We start from the raw sequence: 22,560 nt of genomic DNA, 5'->3' as shown, positions 1-22,560 counted from the left end.
CTTGCTTGTCATCCTGTAGCTCGTGAGCCATGGCGTCAGAGTACCTCATGGGGGGACATAGTAGAAGAAGAACCTGCTCGGCCTCCTGGACATGGGATCCACATGCACGAGAAATTGTCCTCCCCGTCACGCAAAAGGTGCAAAACATTTTCTTTATGCACTGACTGATTGAGCACACCTGCCTTTTTCAACTCCCTGCTTCATTGATTTCTAACACATTGATAGCATCCACACAGTACAATTAGCACCTCAATCTACTCATTTGCAGTCCCCCCACCTTATTTTTTTTATTTATTTTTTTCGGAGTATTGCATGCATACATACATACATGACATTGCCAGTTCTTTCTTGTTGTTGGCTACATAAAGTTGTAACAATACGCTTAGTGTAATTAACACTGTTTTGAAACCATTTATTTTGACAAGGATTCAACTCACTAGCCTGAGAGTCAAAGGCCCACTTACTGCCTTATTACCTCTCTTTCTTTTTAGGTTACCACCCAGAACGCCTAATCAGACCCCAGTGCCTATCAGAGTCTATGTCTGCCTTTGTTGATAAGGAGAAAACAGAAAGAGATGAATGATTTGTTTCCATGTTTTTGACAGAACCATTGCAGAGTCAAAGAAGAAACATGAGGAGAAACAGCTGAAGGCACAGCAGCTGAGGGAAAAACTGCAGGAGGAAAAGACGCTCAAACTGCAGAAGCTCTTGGAGAGGGTGAGTAAGACCTGGCGAGTTGACGGAAAGCACCCTGAAGAAACTCCATGCACGCTAAGCCCAGCCTGGCACGTATTGAGAGGTTTTGTCAGCACACTGCCTGATAGAATCACTAAATATTATAACCCCCTCCAGTCGCATCCAGGCCAGCTGGCCGCAGACTGTCATGAGAGAGTCCCCTGGCCAAAATCAACAGCCTTTCATGAAGTTTGTTTTTGTTCTCTGGGCCATGCAAGATGAGTGAGTCCTAGAATAAATCAGGATTAACCACATAAAAACATTAGGTGCTGTATATTCACATTAATCCCCATGTGCACGCACAGAGGGTAGCAACTGATAAATTAAGAATCCATTGTCTGTGTTGTCCTAGAGAATGTACGTTATTCTTTTTATTTATTTTTTGCTTCTGCTTCTCACTCTCCACTCTCTGCAGGAGAAAGAGGTAAGGAAATGGAAGGAGGAGTTGTTGGAGCAGCGTAGGAGGATGATGGACGAAAAGCTGTTACACGCAGAGTTAAAGCGAGAGCTGCAGCTCCAGGCGATTGTGAAGAAGGCCCAAGAAGAAGAGGCCAAGGTAGAGGAGGAAAATGTTACTATATGCGTGTGACAGCTGTGGAATTTTTTGAATAAAGTGGGACATTTACAGTTTTTATTTCAAGTCATTCATACATACACAATTTCCCCCCCCCCCCAAAAAAAAAAAAAAGTGTTGGGGGTTGTCAGTTGGGTTAATTCTAGCTGAAATATTATTCCTATTCTTTTAACAATTTTCTTTGTCTGTGTGTTTTGTATCCTCGGTCATAACTATATGTGTCTGTACAGGTGAATGAAATTGCATTCATCAACACTCTGGAAGCCCAAAACAAGAGGCATGATGTCCTGGCCAAGTTAAATGAGTATGAGCAACGGCTGAACGAGCTCCAGGAGGACAGACAGAGGAGACAGGAGGAAAAGCAGGCCAGAGATGAGGCTGTGCAGGTGCTCCAAAAACCAATAATCAATTCACATTCATTTCTTCTACTTGTAATTTTCACATTTCGGTGCATCTTCAACAATCTCTTCTACTCCCTCTTTAGGAGCGTAAACGGGTCCTGGAAGCGGAGCGGCAGGCACGGGTGGAGGAGCTGCTGGTGCGGAGGAAGGAGCAGGAGGCTCGTATTGAACAGCAGAGGCACGACAAAGAGAAAGCCAGGGAAGATGCAGCACGGGAAAGGGCCAGGTAGTCCCAAATTCCTTCAGTATGAAAGTATACACTCACCTGCTACTTTATTAGGTACACCTTGTCAGTACCAGGTTGTACCCCCTTCTGCCTTTTAGCACTGCCTTCTCTGTGGCATAGATTGAACAAGGGGCTGGAACCATTCCTCCGAGATTCTGGTCTATATTATTGACATGATTGTATCACGTGGTTGCTGCAGATTTGTCGGCTGCACGTCCATGATGCAAATCTTCCATTCCACTACAACCCAAAGGTCCATCCATCCATCCATACATCGTTATCCGCTTATCCGGGGTCAGGTCACGGGGGCAGCAGCTCCAGCAGGGGACCCCAAACTTCACTTTCCAGAGCCACATTAGCCAGCTCTGACTAGGGGATCCCGAGGCGTTCCCAGGACAGACCCCGAGGCCTTCTCCCAGCTGAATGTGCCTGGAACACCTCCCTATGGAGGCACCCAGGGGGTATCCTTACCAGATGCCCGAAACCACCTCAACTGTCTCCTTTCGATGCAAAGGAGCAGCGGCTCTACTTCGAGTTCCTCACAGATGACTGAGCTTCTCACCCTATCTCTAAGGGAGATGCCAGCCACCCTCGCTTGTACCTGGGATGTTGTTCTTTTGGTCATGACTACATCCCAAAGGTGCTCTATGGATTGAGATCTGGTGACTGCGAAAGCCATTTGAGTACAGTCATGTTTAAGATGATTTGAGCTTTGTGACATGATGAGTTATCCTGCTGGATGTAGCCAATAAAAGATGGTAACACTGGTCAGAATCAATACTCAAGCTCAGTTGGTACTAAGGGGCTCAAATTGTGCCAGGAAAATATCATTACACCACCACCAGTTGATACAAGGCAGGATGGATCCATGCTTTCATGTTGTTCCCGCCAAATTCTGACTACCATCTGAATGTCGCAGCAGAAATTGAGACTCGCCAGGCAATGTTTTTCACAATCTTCTATTGTCCAGTTTTGGAGAGCCTGTGCCAATTGTAGCCTGTCACTTTGATAAATGTGAGACTTGTATTTACATGGACAGTTGTTTTACATTACTTTTCTTTGCCCTCTGAAGAGATCGAGAAGAGCGTCTGGCTGCTCTTAGTGCTGCTCAACAGGAGGCCATGGAGGAGCTGCAGAAGAAAATACAGATGAAGGTTAGTTTATACCGTGCCACCTTAAATCTCCATCCACACCATACAGCTATGCCAGTTTCCCATATGATCCCTGGTTACTATTTTTTTTTCCATAGCATGATGAGAGCAGCCGTAGGCATATGGAGCAAATCGAGCAGAGGAAGGAGAAGGCTGCTGAGCTCAGCAGTGGTCGACATGCTAACACAGACTACGCCCCCAAACTGACACCGTATGAGCGCAAGAAACAGTGCTCCCTGTGCTGCGTTATGGTATGTGCAGTTTCATCCCATCAGTAGTAGTAGTATATACACTATGTAGAATCAAACAGTACAACCTCCATGGCTTCTATTATCATAGAAATGGGATGTCAAAAAGTCCTGATTACTTTCAAATGGGCTTTAATTGTTCTCCAACCTTTTTATTCAATTATTTTACTCTTCTGAACTAATATGTGTGTATTTAGTACACATGGGTGAGAGGGAAAAAGACAAAGATGCTGCAGCAGAACAGCTCTGGGAAAACTCTCTGTATGATTTGGCAGGCTGTTTATACATATAAATGTTGAGGAAGGTGATTCAGAGGATTTTTGGAAGAGGGCACATTTAAATGAGCATTTAACTGCATTGATTAAACATGGACTCTTAAACAGAGATTTATGACTGAGCATGATTATGCTTTTTCAAGTGTCAGGCAACAAATCCACAAGCAGACACATTTATCTCTGATGGACGGCTACCACGGCAACAAGCGTGGGACACCTTGAGTCTTAAAACCAGAATCGGATGAAGAGGAGGTTTGGGGGGTGAAAGAGGGAATCTTGTTAAAATGTTGGATGACCTTGGCCAGCATCTGACATCAGAGTTCATAGATGGGTCAGCAGCAAGCACTTGATTTAATGACATGAAACCCAAACCATTTTAAAGGGGCTTGTTTCCAGAGATGGGAGAGCAACATCTAGTCCACAACTTACACTGCTTCACTGAAGAAAAAAAAAAAAAAAAAAAAAAAATATATATATATATATATATATATATATATATATATATATATATATATATATATATTCAGAAGAGAGAGGTCATGTCCGATTGAATTGCCCATGGGGTATATCGTTTCACCAGAATCCCATGGGGCTCTGTTGACCCTTTCCTGCCTCTGTCTCCATTGTGTCCGCAGCAGTGACCTCTGATCACTGTGTTTGTGTTTGTAGATCACCTCAGAGGTGCACCTGTTCAGCCACACCAAGGGCAAGAGGCACCAACAGGCGGTGCGAGACAGTAGCAGCATCCAGGGACGGGAGCTCTCTGACGAGGAAGTGGTGCGTATCACCCACACCCTGCCAGGAACAAACATCCACTCATCCTGTCAAATAATACTGCCCTACTGCTACATGTGTCATGTAAAAAGACAAAGAGACACCGTAGTTGTCTTTTATGACGTGGTCATTATTATTGTTTATGCACTCCCTTGTATACTGCCATGGCTCTGCTGCTGGCTTTGTGTGATTACAAATGGGCCTTGAAATGTACACAGTTAGGGTTCAGTGCTTCAGTGGAGGGGTGACATCACCCCCTTGTCTCCAGGCTGTTTTTGTCATGGAGTGCTTTTCCATGGGAAGGCAGCTCTAATGCAAGGTAACCTCTCAGGCTGCAATATGAGATTGGCTTTTCAGCAGTGCTCATTGTGAGGCTGACAACTGTTGGTGCTATACGCAGCACCTTTGGCCCCAGCAGCTCCTTCATTTAAAGCTTTTTTCAGCGGGGAATAATTGATACCCCCTCCTTCCTTTGCTCTAAATCATTTCCTTTCCCAATGCAGGTCATTTTTTTTAACTGTTTGACAGTATGATAAACAAGGCAATGGAGAGAAGCACTTCAGCAATATAGCACTATAAACAGTCCATATAGAAGCACTACTTCATATACATTTGCAATTTGTCTCCTATATGATAGTTTTACCAATAACCATAATGTTGAGGCTTTACTGTTTTTCCCACCTTTCATGTTATCTTGTTGTCAGTACTTATCAGTCAAAGTGTAAACACTTGCTGAACTCAGTCGTGCTTGTCCTATCCTGCATCTGGCTAAATCCAAATGTGAACAGTTTGTATAGAGTATGTTATTATTGGATTGGGATATTAGTCACTAGTCTAGTCTCTAGATAATGTTTAGATGTCCAGAACTACGTTTTCTATTATTCTATGTGTAAGTACATCAAGCTGCCCAATAGCTCTGCGCCTGGAGACTTTGTTTGGATGGACTTAAGTGGCCACTTGTTATTTATAACAAACCTAATTTTGGTGTCCACTATTTCGTTCATACCACTGCCAACTATTTTCCAGACTGCGGCTCCATAACTCTTCCTGCAATGAAAGATTTTTAATTAAAATGAAGATGGTTGGTTCAATTGTGCAGAGGTCACTCCATAGTTTTTCGGCGAAAGCGGGCGGCAAATGCCCTGTGCTTTCATATTTGGTCATTTCCTCTCATTCAGACTTGCGAATTAAATTGAAAATACAATGGTTATCAACAGGGACGAATAGATGTATGGTGAGAGAGCTTGAGAATTGCTATAAATTTTTTTTCACTTGCCATCTGTCCTGGTTTAATATGATGCAAGTAATATCCAAGACCCATGGCTTCTGACATAAGGACTTTATTTATTGATCACCTTTAGACACGACAGCTCGAAAAACTGGTGGCTTCTCTGAGGAAATACTGTTCTTCTGTCCTGCTTGTCTGTAGTGCTCCACAAACATGGCCAGTAGAGGGATCACCAGGCAGCAGATGGTATCAGAGCTGACCTCCCAAATGCACTGAATAGTCATAAAGGTCTTATAGTCAAAGCTGTGCTGATAGCTACAAATTGAGAACCTTGATGAAATATCCAGACTGCCAGCTGAAGCGAGCTTCTCCCTCCCCACACTGTTTTGAGATTTGACATTTGTCTAGTTATTGCAGTGAAGCTGTTGTTGAAAGAGACGACCAATGAATCATTTTTTTTTGTCTTTGTGTGACTTGTCCCCTCCTTAAATGTCACTGATAGTATGCAGTTCAATTCAAAAATGTCATGTAAACCACTGTAGTGATGGTAACTCAATCCAGTGTGTAGTGTCATATCTCACCTAGTAGCCAAAATGAAATATTTTTTCACACCAAATGAAAAGCCTACCTCTCCGGCCTTTGTATGCGACAAAAGAGGCAATGGATGAACATATCTGTATTTGTGTTGGCCACCTTTTTAGATCTGTATTTTTTTTTTTGTGTGTGTCAGAAAAAGGGAGGGATGTGTAGAGCGGTATCATATTGCTCCCACCAGAGGCAAACTGTGGTTTTGTGCAGTAGCAATGCTCTTAGGCCAGCGTCTTTGCTGCTTTGTTACAATGGTTCAGTGGTAGACACCTGTCTGTCTTTTGAGTCTGATTGTCTCAAACACCAAGTCTACACAACTTCCATTCAGACTCGCCTCCTAGCAACAGGAAATGGGATGTATCATTATATATTTATTAGCTTTCTTAGTCAGGATCATAGTCTGTATGTCAGCATTATACTATATTTGACAGCTTAATATTTCAGGTACCCTTTTATGTTACCAGTGTGATTTTGCAAAGATGTTTTGGATGTGTTACTGAAACAATTCCATTACGTGAGTGGCTTGTGCACTGGATAGCCTCTCAGAGAGATTACTGAACAGCTGCCTCCCAAGAGAGGGACAGCTACGGTCATGAGTCATGACTGACCTGTGGTATCCTGTAGAGTAGAGGGCAGAAGTGTGCGCATACTAATCCAGATACACACATCCTTCCAAGAAAACATAATAGTCTCATTTGCAGTTATCATTGTCCCCTTTCTACTATTTTACTCTTGTTACTTTAAGGCTGTAAAAAAAAAAAAGACTAAAATAATTCTTAAGTTAGTTACCAACTTATTTACTTGATCAACAATAAAGCTCAGGAAAATGTTGGTTTAAATGTTATATCGTTCTCTATTAATATTGAATATTCATTACTAAGTGTGCAACAATTAAACTCAAACTCTTAATAAATAATATATGAAAAATATGTTTTCTGAAGTTCAACACCCAAAAACTCATTATACTCTGAGTTGATTGAAATTGTTGGATACATAAGCACACAACACGTGTCATTACATTTTGATTCAAATATCGATTTGTTTATGAAAATATGACATCACCTTTTCCCAATGGAGTCCTGCCCACTTCCAAAAACTGAAAAAAAGCAAAGACAAAACAAAAATTGCGTGTTTGTAAAATGTTCAAACTCATAGTAAGGCTCATTTAGAAAACAGGTTTTCAGGGCCTTTAAGTTAAATAGTAAAGAAACCTTTTAGATTCAGGCTGTAGTTTTTTGGCACCAATTCACTTTCGCCCACCAAAGGACACCTGTTTTTCCAAAGTGGAACCCCTATTCAGGCAGCAGGTGCACTGACAACATTTGTAACCAACGGGTATGGCATCCCACACACAGGTTAGCTTGACTGCTGAATGGAAACCCTTTATCTGTGAGGCCATCCTATCCTCTGGGGTGCTGGATGACAGCATAATTGGGTAATTGGTTTCTTGCACATGCATCATGCTGTTCAAATTGGGTTACATTCCCCTGTCTCCTGGTGGAAATATCAGAATCATCTGACAGGGCCAGACAGAAGGCAACACCTTCAGCCTTTTAGCATGTCCATGGGCGTGTGGCTTCAAAAGACTGTAGAGCATTGGAGGTAATTACAGGGTACAATGGTGTTATTGAGAGGTGTAGATCTACATGTCACACAATATATTATTCAGTGCCACATCCAAAGTTTATAATCTCTACTTGAAGACATTTAACAAGTATTATATGTGTTGTTCTATTTTCATAGTCATTTTGCGAAGAACTTCTTAATTATTAAGTGTACAATAGACACAACTCTTCCTAGGATAAGGCAATATAGTCTCACTTTTGTCATTTTCCATCCTCCTTTCTTTACAGTAATTGTGTTAGTTTTAATGTATAAGCAGCATTTTAATGTTGTAGCCGACCAGGTAAAGCTAATTTTACCTATTTTGTATACTGTAGTTTCATGTATAGCAATGCATGATAATGTATTTTATAAGCTAATTACGTGTTTTGTTAATGAAATCTTGACCTGTAACTAGAATCTAGAGCTGTTCATTAAATTATATATTATATTTTCCTTGTTTTTTGCACCAAAAAACAGACGCAGTAGTTATTTTAGTAGTGTGTTATAAGTAATGTTACACAAATTTGCCTGCAATGTCTTTAATGTATTGATTTTGTCTACTCTAGGAGCATCTTTCTTTGAAGAAATACATTGTGGATATAGTGACGGACAGCTCTGTGTCTTCTGAGAGCATGAAGGATGGAGAAGAGAGGCAGAAGGCACGGAAGAAAGCGAAAAAGCTCCGCGCGAGGATGAACTCCAGGTGATACATTTTCTCTCTTGCTGTCTCCCCCCGTTTTTCCCTGTGCATCCTCTCAGAGGCACAGAGGACAAAACTGTGCTGGAGTGACAAGGAGATAGAACGCAGATGTTATGTGCATCCTGGCTGTCCACAAGGTAACACTGATGAGCTTAATTTATGACCACTTTCTGTGATTGGGGAGCAAAACTGCAAATCGATCTGTAGGGCCCCGGCTTTCACCTGTAAAGAGCTTTTCTCCAAATTGCTGCCATGGCATTGCCAAATCTGAAGCCTTCCTCGGTGTACAGAATGTATGTTAAAGTATGTATGAGCCATGCCTATTTTTCTTCTGAGTTATTGATTTTTAAATGAAGTATCAAAGAAAATCAATAGTAATCAACAAATAGGAGGCAGTGCTGCTGTGTTTCAGAACCTGGACCCGAGCTCAATCAATTTAACTGGCTGTCACAACAGGGAGGGAGAGGAGTGGAAAGAGACACGATGTTGACAATACTTACTGTAAGATGTTATTGATGCAGTCTGCATCAACAACAGATTATTGGAAGTATTCCACTACAAACAGGATGACATTAATATCTGAGACAAACTTTGCATACTAAAATGAATTAAAGCGGCATAAAGTAAGATACGGCCTCTATCAAACTCAATCAATGGCTTAGGATTCACTAACATAATGTAAACACAAACAATCAAATATGTGTAAAGTAGACATAGTACAGTAGCATATAAATAAAGTCACATTTTGGTAGTACATAAATCAGGCTAAAGAGTAAAAGCCCAACACAAATGTTCAGGCATGTTAATCACATTGCAAAATTATTTCATGTTAATACAGACTTTTCTTTTGTTTTTAGCTTGGGAATGATATAGGGCGGTACTTCTCATGAAATATTATTCTCCATCTGCTTAATAAATAAAAAAAAAATGGCCCTCGAGTTAAAACTCAGTGGTATTGGTCAGGAAACGTATCAAAACAACACTCTTCTTTTTTCCAATTCTATTGTTACTTTTGAAATAGAGCACAGGCATATCAGTGTTTCCTCTATGTTGATTTGACCGTGGCGGCCCCCGACGGCAACATTTCTGCCCCCCATGGTATCAGAAATAGGGCTACATTGTTAGAGTGCATGTCGGAGAATAGCGCGGACACACGAGGATAACTAGCCAGTTGAGATTGTGTGTGTACGTCCTTGAGAACTGTAAGTCGTATAACTTATGTTGTCAGTTCATTTAAGCCTGGTCTTTCGTTGTTTGTATTCTTCACCTGCGAGCTAAATTGCACGTGGCTGTTGATTCGATAGCGATTGCTAAATGCCCTCACCCACGTTTGTATTTTAGGTGCGTTATTTACATGCTGAAGTAGTTCCACTGCATTAAGATAATGTAATTAATAGTGGGTTTATTGTTATTTGCTACAGAATGCTTAGCCTATATGTCAAGATCAAAGTTGGCCTATATAGTAACTCAAAAAATACAGTTCAATCACAACAGAAAATATGCCTCATTGTGTGTGAATAGAGGTGAATAAATATATTAGTTTGTGTTGCAGCGAAGTGTCAGTTCTGTTTCATGGGGGGGGCGGACCTGCCACTGCAATCCCTGGCTCATGCTGGCTTAACTCTCTTGTTGTTGTTTTCTGCTGTTGTCTGCCTCCCACTAGTCTATATCCTGGACGTTCCACTTCCGGGGTTGCTCCGGTGCCGCAGGAAATTCCGCCAGATGCATGTATTTTCCGTTTCCTTCCGCTTTCTTTGTGTTGGAATTGTAAATTCGGTGGATTAATGAGGACTAAATTGAGACAGTTAGCTAGACTATCTTTCCAATCTGAGTTTTCTCTCGCAAGACTATTTTGCAGTGCTGCCAATGACGATTCTGATTGGTTAAAGAAATGCCATTGAACCAGAGCACGTTTTCCTTCCATCCCTGAATGCTATGTGGAGTAGCCAGACCCTCCTTCAGCGCGCTTTGGAGGAGGGTCTGGCAAAGCGAGACTAGCTTTCCACTGACTCATGAAGCATATGTGAGCTACTGGAATAATAATACATTTTTAGTGGATAATGATGATAATACATTTATTTGTGTATCTGAAAGATCTATAAAGGGATTTAGATCATGACTTTTATGATGTATAAATGTAGGGTTAGGGTATTAAATCTTCAGTATCTGGTTTGGGATGATAACACTAACTGACTTATTGCAAAGAGTCTGCTCTTTATTATCTTCATTGGGATAATGATTAAGAATAAAGATGTGATTTTTTTTTTTGCCCCATGCACTCTTCTAATACTAACATCAGTTGTGTATATCATCTGCAAAAAGCCAATTTCTATTCACCTGCAATCATTTTGATTCTCTTAATTGCATTGTTTAGTGTTATCGATTTTACAGAACGGTTAGGAAACAAATTAGTTTGCGAGCAGCCCTGTTAAGATGACCTGAACTTTCTTTCAAACTTTTGATTCTTATGTGAGTCTCTCTTGCCATTTTAAGTCTGGCTATATTGGAGTACATTTCTTCCTTTGTTACCACAGAGGTCAATGTCCTCCTGTGAGTGTAAGCAGACTTAATGATCCTAATAGAGTGTCCAACCTCTTATCACGATTGACCTGTGGATTTGACTGAGTAAAAAAAAAAAAAAAGAAGAAAGAATTAATTCATATTATTATGCTTTTCAGGAGCAAGTATATATTCAAAAGTGGAATAAAGAGGCAGCTACAGGCTGAAACACTCTGCTACAAGGCTTTATTCTCAGTGCTGCTGTTTTTGGCTTGGTGAGGCTCAGCGGTACTGAGAAAGTGACAACATGATCTGTCTCTGTTCACCGTCACTCCTGCACCAGCCCTGCTGAGACTAGCACTCAAAGGCAGCAGGCTTTCAGAGGTCATAAATAACACAGAGCCCCAGTAAACATAAAGGTGAGCTGCTTCACCACCGGGTGGAAATGTACCGTTTTATTGGAACACCGTATGGTGTCCGTAAAACGTGAGTGGTTCTCACCAGGCCAACATTGCAGCCTTGGTCATAAAGCAGTGAGCACAAATTTTAACCCAAATCTTTTTTTGCGGTTTGGCTAACTTCTAATAATAAGTGCTTTGGGAAGGCTAACTTATTGCCATTGAACGGATGCCTGGCTTCATTTTCTAGGTCTCTGTTGTGTATATTGTAATCATGTATTGTTGTGGCATTGGAGGGAAATGTGTCTCTGGAATAGAAATGAGGATATAAGGAGTTGATCTGTTGTTATAAACAGCTTACAGCCTTGCACTATGGATTTGTTGCTCTTATTGCTGATGAAGAGGCCCATTTATCATGGACTGCTTCTGAGAATAATAAATTGCTCTGCAATTGCTCCCTGTTTAACCTGGTCAGGTATAAACCTGATGGAGATTAATATTGTAATATCATGAATGAAAAACTGGGCGGATATAGTTCAGGCCCTTCTGAAAGCTAGTCTGCGCCACCCATTTATCCTGGTCACAGGACACGGAAAATGACTATATCTGGAATAAATGTCTATCGTTATCCTCGCTCCCACTTGGTCTATTAGTTCTTTTTCATCTTTTTTTGTTGTTGATAGTAATATGGTTGATCTTGTATATTGCTTGTTTAAACCTTACCTTAATATTAATTTATATTAAGGTATATTATTTATTTATTTTAATTAAAACCATGGAATAACAAATTCGTATTATAAAACTAATATATTTTTGCAAGAATATATGCCCTTGGAAGGGTTTTGGTATCTCAGTGACCTGGTCTAGCTGTAAGGTGAGTTATCAGTTGCTGTTAGATGACTGCCCTTGAATTCAAGAGATTGTAAAAAGAGAACGAGGCTTTGGTCGGTCCACGTCTGGCCTGCCGGGACAAATCCACCTGTCGTCTTCCAGGAAGTGTTTAATTCTATCAGTGTAGAGATGGGTAACCGGAAGGCGCTCAATCTAACTCTGATCAATAGTTACTTATCATGTCTGGGAATACCTGACTGACTGACAGAATTTCACACACACACACACACACACACACACACACACACACACACACACACAGTTTGTGTTTCTCAAACGTCTTCAGAGTCTGGCTGTTGGAGGAATGCCACAGAGATACCAGTCCCCTAATGACCATGACCTTTTTAGAAGATCACACATTCAAAACACAGGTTGCCTTGCTTGTGACCCCCTTTAACTGTTTATTTGACAGGGAGTGAAGTGAAGAACTTGAGCCTCCCTCGTTAAAAGCGACTCAAAGGAAGGCGGATTTAAAGGTAGAATTAAGTCTTCATAATATGAGTCGAGGCCAGCTAAACACTCGTCCCTACAGAGCCGGTGTCTGATTATTTTAAGCCAAGTTACTTGGTGAGCGGCTGACAGGCCAAATAAACAGACTCTTTTTTTCTCTCTTTCTTCACACTTTCATCTGTTGTGTTCTTTACTGACAGGCCAAACACTTTTTTCCTGGTATTCAAAGACTTTTTCCTACTTCTCCACCTGCAGGGCGAAGGAATATGAGACGTCAATGGAGGCAAAGACACAGATCCCTGACTCCCCATACAAGGCCAAGTGAGTGTTTTCCTTTCTTTTTTTTTCATAATTTGAAGTTTCATAATTTTTCTTCATTCTAAATCTTTTACCCTAATGATTATATTATTACTTGTTTTGTGCCATGATCAGTACAAAACCCAAAGATATTTGATTTATTTTAGTAAAATAAAACTGTCAAATATTTAAATTTGAGAGGTTGGATCAAGCAAATTGTTTTGTTTTGGAATTTCAGCTTAAGAAATTATCCAAATTGTTGCAGATTGATTTTGTTGTTATATTGGTTTACTCTTTTTAGCGATATTCATTTAATATTTGCTTTAAAAATTACAATTAATTGATCATCAAAATTTATTATTATTGTTGTTGTTGTTGTTGTTGTTGTTGTTGTTGTTGTTATTATTATTATTTTCTTTTGATTTGATTAATCATTTAACTAACTAACTTAAGACTAATAGTTTCAGCTCTTCTGGTGGATCCAGTTGGAAGTAGCTTGGAAACATGGATTCAAAACTTGTGTTTGTAAACTGATTCATAATAACTACTGGCTCTTGTATGTTCAGGTTGCAGCGCCTGGTGAAGGACCTGTTGAAGCAGCTGCAGGGCCAAGACAGCGGCCAGTGGGCCAACAACAAAGCGTCTGGTCTGGACAGAACTCTAGGAGAGATCTCTCGCATCTTAGAGAAACAGGTAGAACAAATAGATCACATAGATACAGCATGATTGAGTTTTATGTAGATTTTATTGGTGTAGTGATTTATTATTTTAATATATTGGTCGTATATTGACGATGAAATCATTTTTTTTTTTTTTTTTTTTTTTTGCACCTATACCCTTACTTTTCTTTAACGTAGATGTCTATCACAATGGTTTGCCTGTTACCACTTCACATCCTCTTTGGTGCATTATGTGCTGGTCTGCTTTGTTGCTAGTCTGTTGACTGAACAGTCTGCAGCAGTGCACAGGTCATGCCAGCCCTTTGGCATGTCTCTCCAGTGGTGAGTTGTGTTTGGCTGTGTCTCACCCTCCCAATGCGGGAGTATCACTTACTCTAAACCAACTTGCCTTTGGTTATTGGTTAATGAAGACCAGATTAACTGTGTTTGCATTGTGCACATGGTACCAATAGAGGAGCTTCACAGCGCAAGAGCAAGCATTGTCTCGTGTCTATGTGGCTTGCACGACTCGGATGTCACTGGTTTAGACAATAGTAAATTGGATTTCCAGATGAAATGCCATGGATGCACAAGACTTTAATGAACAAAAGCAAGCAAATTTGACATTTTTTCAGAGATTTGGCTTTTCTCTTACATTTCTTTACAGCTGTATATGTATACATAATTGTCAGATACAATGGTGTGTGTATATATATATATATATATATATATATATATATATATATATATATATATATATATATATATATATATATATATATAAAAAAACCTATAGTTGATTTGAAACATCTGTTCCAGAGGTTTTGTTGCATGACCGTATAGCTTTTTTATTTATTTATTTTTTTACAGTAAAACTCACATCAATTTGAGACTGAGAGGAGGAATCAAAACACCTGCCACCATGTTTATGATGAGGAGAATATACAGTCCACTTCCTGTAATGAGGCATAAATTTCCTGCCAAGTTGTGGTTCAAGCCATCATAACATCCCACTGTGCATGCCTCTGGGCGTGAGGATAGAGAGATTATGGTGTCCCATCAGTGACGAGGGGGGCGGCCGGAGAGGCTATTACCGAATTTCCCCAGAGGAAAAGAAAGAGGTGGCTGAGGTGGGTGGCACAGTGTGCTGTAAGGAGATAGGAGGAGACCAGTGTGATGTGAGTAGCTCACAAGCTGTCACTACATGAGGGCTCCTCCCCTCAGCTCCACATACTCCCAGTGGGAGGTCAGAGGTCAGTGGGCCACAGTAGATGTGCTCTATTCAACAGTGGTGTGGCTGGAAAGGAGGCAGCTCTGTCCGGGGGCTTTTGCTTCGTCTTTTACCTCAGTTCAAAAGCACAGTTTTAAACTGCTTTGTCAAGTTCTGCTTCACCAGCTTCTTACAAAAATATCCACCCAACACTGAGTGGAACAATGTGATTGGCCAATGAGGCAGCCTGGGGAGCACTTCCCTCTCTAATCCCTGGACAAAGTCAAATAAATAGAGTCTCCGTCAGCATGGCTGTCTGGCCCCTGAGTCACATCAAGTCGGGACCGTTTAGATTATTTGACCTAACAAGCATCTCTCATGTCATTGACTCACCTAGAGGTTTGTTTTTCTCCCCCATATCTGATTCAGTCTCCACTTTCTCTGCTAATTCCTTGGACAACACCCGACACTCCCCCTCCTGCACTGCTGTTTGGGTCCCACCCCCCTCACTCCTCCCCTGCTTTCTAGGCTACGTCTAGTCTCTGACCCCAGTGTGTTTCTCCCACTGTGGCCTCTAATGGTTTATTTTGTGTCAAACCTGATTTTTTTCCCTTTACTCTCTGTGATTGAGAATTTTCCCAATGTGCTGCTCTTTTCTGGTCCTATTATTGAGCGCCTGTATTTATATATTGCCCAAAGTATTTACCACTGCTTTCAGTTTAAGCCTGTCTAGAAAAGGAACACGTGTATGACAGGTAAGGAACTATCAGGAGCATGGTGCTCTGAGAACCAAAGACTTTTCATTAAGGTGACATTTTCATTTGCCAGCTGTCGGAGCCTGGTTGGGCCGTCCAGTGGGACTGGGGGAAGGTGAAGGGCAGCGTGGCAGGATAATAAGGTTTCTTGCTTGGGCCTCCAGCAGACTGACAGACAGAGCCCAGATTAGCAGTGTCAGAACTTTGTCACTTGCTGGTCATTGATTGCAAAAGTGAGCAACATGCTATTCAGTTTAGAAATCGTTCAATATTATAAGCAAAATATTCTTCTGCCACACTTGAATTAAATTCAATTCTTGGTAGTTGGAGTTATAAAAACTGACAACCCTATTTGTCAATAATAATACCATATTCCTTATTTGTTTTATGTGTTTGACATGGACCATTACCAAAGGTTTTCAAAAGCAACAATCCTGACATTATCTTAAACTTGAATGCATATTTATAGATGAATATGTAGTTTTAGTCATTTAAAAAAATTAATTGATTAGTTGATTCATTGTTTTGTCAACTTTAAAAAATTATTCATCACTGAAGTCCTTCATCAAGCAAAATTAGCAAACATTTGTAAGCTAGGGCTTGTGGATTTGCTAGTAAATGTCCTTACTTTTCTTAGCTTCACATATTTAAAAAAAAAACATTGTTTTTTTTAACAGTGTAAAATTTTGAAGATTCCTTTGGCCTCTTTAACAGACATGTCATTATTTGTCGTTTTTAGATGCAATTATTGATCAAATGAATAAAAGAATATTTCATTAATAAAATATTTGTTAGTTTCAACCTTAAGGTTATCACATTTTTTGATACAGAGGAGTTATCAGCACTTTTACGTTTCTCCGCCATGTTTCATTCATAAAATAGTGATGCTGTGTCGGCAGGAAAAACGAGGATGATAGCAGCTAGCAGCTGACCTGATGACAGCAAGGGTCACAGGTTAAGAGGTCCCGGAGGTTTGGCCTACTAAGTAGCCTGCCTACAATTTTAAGCGAGAACAACAACATTATATATTCCAGTGTATTATCATAATTTGTTTAACATGTGCAAATATATTTTTTTTTACCTCAACCTCAAACCAGATAAAGACTTGCGCACCCCCTGTGATCTTTGCCGCCCCCCTGAGGGGTCCCCGGACCCCAGGTTGGGAACCACTGCATTAATGAAAAAATCGTTTCAGCTCTTAATGCTGTATTTTCTCATTGTAAACTGTCATTTGTTCCCAAACAGCCTCATGTTTGTTTCCTCACCACAAGGCAAATAGGGAGTGAAATGGTTCTAAGCTTCTTGGTGTATTGGTTACAACTAGAGGCCGTCTGTGGTTTCTGTGGAAGGTTTGATTTTGCACCACACAGGCCTTTGATTAATCTTGGTTCATTTTATAGAATAAACACAGTTTGTTCAAATAGTCTACTAAATCATATGCCATTATGTCTTGTAACCACACAGTTTATACTCAACCTTAAAATGTTTACTCCAGCAGCCTTGTTGTGGTGTACAGTCAACTCGGCCCACAGAGCTTTGTTTGCCACTCTCAAGCTTTTCTATAAGGCTGTATAATGATGAAACTCATGTAAGGAGAGGGTGATCATACTCATCTCTGTCATTGTTAGGTTTTAGTTGTGAAGGAGTGAACTCATGATTTGAAGGTACATAGCAAAGTTGAAGCCAGTTCTTAATGAACTCTGCCCGTTGTTGTCCATCTGTTGGTGGGGCAGGACTGAGGCTGTGCCCTCCTCTCTGCTTTAATTAAAGTGTCTGGTAGGAGGAGACTACAAAGTGCAATCTGGCAGGTCTGCTGGTCTGCGGACACTGTTGCATGAATTACCAGCTGCTTCGGGCCTCCCATCAGCTGGGGTAACAATGGTCACCCTGGACAATAATTGGATAACATTTCCCCTGTTGTATTATTCAGGAGCCATCCTCCCCGCTTGTGTCTGAATGCTCAGCCCTTAGTGGTGGCTCTTTTTTTTTTTTTTTTTTTCTGTTTGAGGGGAAATTATTCGCTCATCCTGTTACTATGTTTTGTTGTAGCTTATGTTGGCCAGGCACTGACAGATTGTAAAGGAACACTTCTACATTTTTGGGAAATACGATTGTTAGCTGTCTTACATGAATGAATTTTATCTGCTGAAGGTCTCGGACATGTTTAGCCTAGCTTAGCGCAAACAATTAGAACAAGGGTTAACGGTTAGCCTACGTTAAAAGAGCTATTTAGTATGTCACTTGATTAATTTTTCTCAGACCTGAAAAAACATTATGTAGCTGTTTTCAAAGACTATGTAGTACTCTGTGCAGTGACCCTCTAAACTAAAAGTCTACAGCCACACTAGCAGCTTTGTGAGTCTGTACATATGCACAGTGGGGCTTTGAGCTAAATGCTAATGTCAGCATGCTAACATGCTGATGTATGGCAGGTATAATGATTGCCATCTTCACCATCCTGGGTTAGCGTGTTAGCATGCTAAGATTTGCTAGCCACCTATGCATCAAGAGTCCCTTGATTTGTTTTTATCTGAGTGTGTGCAAATCTTGCAATTTTCAGCTAAATGTAGCCTCAATGCAGAAAGGAAACTGATAACTAATCTTATTTAACTTTGATTGCAAACAAGTGTATTTCTGTCTGAGTATCCGTTTGAGAGCACAGGGTGACAACATTGTTTTCATCCTGTTAAGAGTTTATTCAAATTCAGCTTACTGTGAACATAAACTGTCACTGTAATTACATACAAACATGATTCCTTTTGCTGTGCATGACTTGTGCCTGCTTTGTTTTTGTGGCCGATTGCATGCATAGACCACCTTAAGATAGTATGTCAGGTAGTTTGAACTTAATCCTCTTCACTTGTATTGTTCCATCATCACAACAGATAAATCTGTCAGCAGAGCAAAAAAAAGCACTGACTAGCCAAGAAACACAGCCAGGACTGGGCAGGTCCCAGTTACCCTCTTTAATACCATTTGATAAGCTGCTATGAAAGAGCTGCCTTTTCTCATTTTGCCTAGAAGCTTTTAGGACGGTGTGTTGATGGGAGGGTTAAGAGAGGGGTTAAGCCAAGCTCAGTGACTGAGACCCAATTGATTAAGCATGGAAACTGCTGGCAACCTACAGAAAGGAAGTCATAATGAGGTCTTTTACAAACACTGCTTAGTCTTTGAGACATTTCTAATTATGTTGAAGGTAAAGGGTGTTTGGCGTGTTTGAAAATGTTTTTGTCCCAAACCCTAAATGATTGTTCCGTGAGTCTTCTATGTGTGTCTAACACCGGAATCGAGGAGCAGTTACCTCAGCAGCGGCATGAATGACAGATAAAGAGCTTATCTGTAATTTGGTAAAGCGCTTCTCTCTCAATGTGTTCAGGCTTGTTGGCAACTTCCCATCTGCGGAACAAAAGCACTGTGAAGTGGCTGGATTTTAGTACTGTCACAGCATTGAGGAGCCTCATTAGGTGGAGGCAGAGGAGTGTCTACAGTGTAACACGGCCCTCTGCAGTTGTGTGAAGACTGCCCTCCATCAGCAGCTCCCCTCCAGCTCCCTTCCTCCCTGTCGGCCCAGGCACAAACATGCCTGATCGGCAGCGCTGGCTTCTGGCTTTGTACTTGTTGATTTATAAGACACTGTAGCAACTGCATCTGACCTACTGCCAATTACTCTATCATCACAGGATGGCAGGACTTAACTATTTACATGTGTACATAAATATAATGTACCCAACTAACTTTTTTCTTCTAAGTTAGTTTATTTGTAATCTATTTAATATATTAGTAAGTAAAGTGAGAAAAAAGAATGTAACTTAAAAACAACAGGAACTTAACTTGATATTTAAAAAATCCTTTATACCCTTATTAAGTTCAGTTCACAGAAAATGAATGGCAATTACAAACATGGAAGTATGAAATTAAGTAATTTAACCAATATCCTCGCCTATGGCACTACTGCTGATTTTGTTTATTATTACCATTGAGTAAAAACATTTGGCAGTTTAGTTCACTAAAGTCCTCACTGACTGGAGTAACACGAAGTGTGTGACAGGGATGTGTACCTAATATAAATAAATCTAATAGGAGTGGACCCTATTATAAGAGAGTAATAAAGGAAATGCAAAACAGAGTTCTTCCATGGACATATAAAATGTAAAGGGTCTTGAGATAACTCTTGTTATAATTTGATACTATAAATAAAATTGAATTGAAAAATAGTTTAATGTTGAAATTAACCAGTTTGATTGTGCAACCAGTAAATGTGTTACTGGTAGTTTTACTCGAGTTACAGTGCAATTTAAAATACACTCTCTGAGAGTAATCAGGAAGTCAAATGACATTAACCTCCCTCATCACATGTCTCTTTAACATTTGAGTGAGTTGCTCTTTGTAGACTGGATATTTTCTACAGTTTAATATTGATTCAAGTTTAAAATGCCATAAATAGGGCACATTTGAAAGCTTAAACTTTTTTAACCTGATATTCACAGAAATATTTTTCCACGCACGTACCCTTTTAAAATATATTGGCTTATTATTGGTCTCAACATTTTAACCTTTTAATTTCTAGCAAATAATGTGTTTTAATGGCATAACAATGTCCACTGTTGCCCGTCATCTGCATATCTGAAAAACTTTTGTCCGACATACTGTCTGCACTAAGATCTTTAGTCTAAAATAAAATGAATAGGACAGTGAAAGGAGAAAAACAGAATTTGAACAAAGCCATTAGAGCTAAAGCACCACTGTGAGATAGGACCATTAAGTCAAACACGCTATCAGGTAGTAAGAAAAGTCTGCCATCATTGCAACATTTTCACTTCTAAAGTAACTAAAGTGTGAGAGGAGCTCCTCTGCGAACATGTGAGGCTGGATAGTGTTGAAGGTTGAGGAAAAATTTCTGAACAGGATTACATAGCTCTTTAATCCCTGTCAATGCTGACACAATATGTGAAGTAATGTAAATGCTGCATCTTTATTACCTCAGTAGATCTAATGCATTATCAATATAGGTCTGATTATGATAATAATCTAATGTTTTTCTGTATTCTATCCTAATAGAATGATTGTCTTAATTTAAGAGTTCTAATAGCCCCATTCTTGGCATTTTTTCAGTTACCCTTAGTCCAGTTTCCGAGGTGGTCTCATCCGTTGAGACCACCCCGGTGCTAACTGGAGCCTGCAGAGCATTTGCCTTCCACTGAAACTTGACTGTTGTCGGAGTCAGGTTGTGCACTTTTGAGATTAAACAGGAATACTTCCCTCACCCCTGTAGGAGAAAGAGAGGTTCCCTCTCTGGTGAGAGCCATGTAATCCCCTGTCCAGCCTGTGGCTCGTTGTCCCCTGACTTACCCTCTCTCTCTCTCTCTCTCTCTCTCTCTCTCTCTCTCTCTCTCTCTCTCTCTCTCTCTCTCTCTCTCTCTCTCTCTCTCTCTCTCTCTCTCTCTTATTGTCTCAACAGAACAATGCAGACCAAGTGGCCTTCCAAGTAGGCGGTGGCCTGTCAGCTCTGGAACAAATACTGCAGGTCTTCGCTGCTGCTTCCACACCCACTGCAGTTCCTCGTATTCCTCTCAAGTGAGTACTGTTACCGAATAGAAATTCTTACATTTTAATTAACATAACGATATAGTTTAAATGCATAAAATTGGATGCTCAGGTATTTTTCTGGGATTTAACAACTCCACTAAAAATAAAAAACAATTTAAAAAAAAAAAAAAAAAAAAAAAAAAAAATATTTGCTATGCCCTTCAGTTTATTACCATGACTTAATCAAGTTTCTGTTTCAAGCCAGCAGGGTGAGCTGTCTCTTTATGTTATGATTGGAACAGTTTGATTTCTGAAACGCTGACCAGTTGTTGTTAGATCAGCTGCGACATAAGCCACAAGTGAGAGTAATCTTGTTGACTAGTTGTAAAAATAAATGTAGGTTCATTGTCAGGATTGGAACAGGTGTGGAGTGATTTTCTGCAATGACAGATATATTTCCTTCCTTTTTATGAACGATCTATGATGTACAGCACCTGCATGATGACCCCACTAAAAATAATATATAATATCAGAACTTATTTTTCAATAAATGTTGATCCATAGTGTTTATCTAATGTTATTTAATGACCTAATGCCATGCCTTATTAGACTAAATACATCAATCACTACTATCAACGCTGTACTCTAATAGAATATGAACACATATGGGCTGTCTTACTTAATGTATTTACTAGTAAAAAAAAAAAGGTTGTATTTGTATTAGTATGTATTACTCTATAATTACAAAATATCAAAGAAACAGAAATGGATTAGGTTATTTATAACTGGCAGTACACCTTTTCACTGGCAAAAATGTAAACACATTCTTACATATACATTTCTCTTTGACTGTGTACAAATACACTGCTCTTTGTGTGCGGACAAGTGTTGAAAGAACAAAAATGGTATTAACAGATTTAATTTTTTGCACTTCTGATTGTGTTTACAAAACTTAAAAGGACAGGAAGATTTGTCTGTCGACTCAGTGCTGTATATTCACAAGGCCTCAAACAGCTGTTACTGTCCTTCTCAATGACTTCTCTGACTGTATCCTTTCTCTGACCCTACTGACAACACACTTCTTTATTTCCTCTTTCTTTGGGATTGTTTTTGCAATTGCCCAAAGTGAGTGAGCTAATCTCAACTAACCTACTTCATCATTGTTTATAATTGCTTCATCTCAATAAATATCAAAATGTATTAATAAGTAACAGCGCTGCCCTTCTAGAAATAGAGAGCATTTCCATTTCCGTAATCAATTTGTGTTCTTTCTTTTCTCTCGAAACACAAAAAGCACATGTGTCCCATTTATCATTTAGAGTGCAGAGTATTTTTGAGTTGTGGGTCTGGCGTTTGCATGGCCTGCCAGT

The 22,560-nt window shown here is 40.0% G+C and overlaps 1 protein-coding gene across 3 annotated transcripts in view; it reads left to right on the top strand.

Moving 5' to 3' along the window:
* scaper (S-phase cyclin A-associated protein in the ER) overlaps nt 1-22,560 on the top strand; it is a 60,586-nt gene that overhangs the window by 15,032 nt on the left and 22,994 nt on the right. For all 3 annotated transcript variants that reach the window (XM_031283056.2, XM_031283058.2, XM_031283057.2), the window contains 12 exons: nt 20-137; nt 606-717; nt 1,151-1,291; nt 1,540-1,695; nt 1,794-1,936; nt 3,009-3,090; nt 3,186-3,338; nt 4,280-4,387; nt 8,372-8,508; nt 12,999-13,064; nt 13,607-13,733; nt 21,123-21,238. In XM_031283056.2, coding sequence (XP_031138916.1) covers nt 20-137; nt 606-717; nt 1,151-1,291; nt 1,540-1,695; nt 1,794-1,936; nt 3,009-3,090; nt 3,186-3,338; nt 4,280-4,387; nt 8,372-8,508; nt 12,999-13,064; nt 13,607-13,733; nt 21,123-21,238 — 1,459 coding nt within the window. The remainder of the gene's footprint in view (nt 1-19; nt 138-605; nt 718-1,150; nt 1,292-1,539; nt 1,696-1,793; nt 1,937-3,008; nt 3,091-3,185; nt 3,339-4,279; nt 4,388-8,371; nt 8,509-12,998; nt 13,065-13,606; nt 13,734-21,122; nt 21,239-22,560) is intronic.

The sequence above is a fragment of the Sander lucioperca genome, chromosome 7, assembly GCF_008315115.2.
Source record: "Sander lucioperca isolate FBNREF2018 chromosome 7, SLUC_FBN_1.2, whole genome shotgun sequence".
NCBI classification, from domain to species: Eukaryota; Metazoa; Chordata; class Actinopteri; order Perciformes; family Percidae; genus Sander; species Sander lucioperca.
The sequence above is the reverse complement of the archived record's forward strand: the minus strand, read 5'-3'. Positions and strand labels throughout refer to the sequence as shown.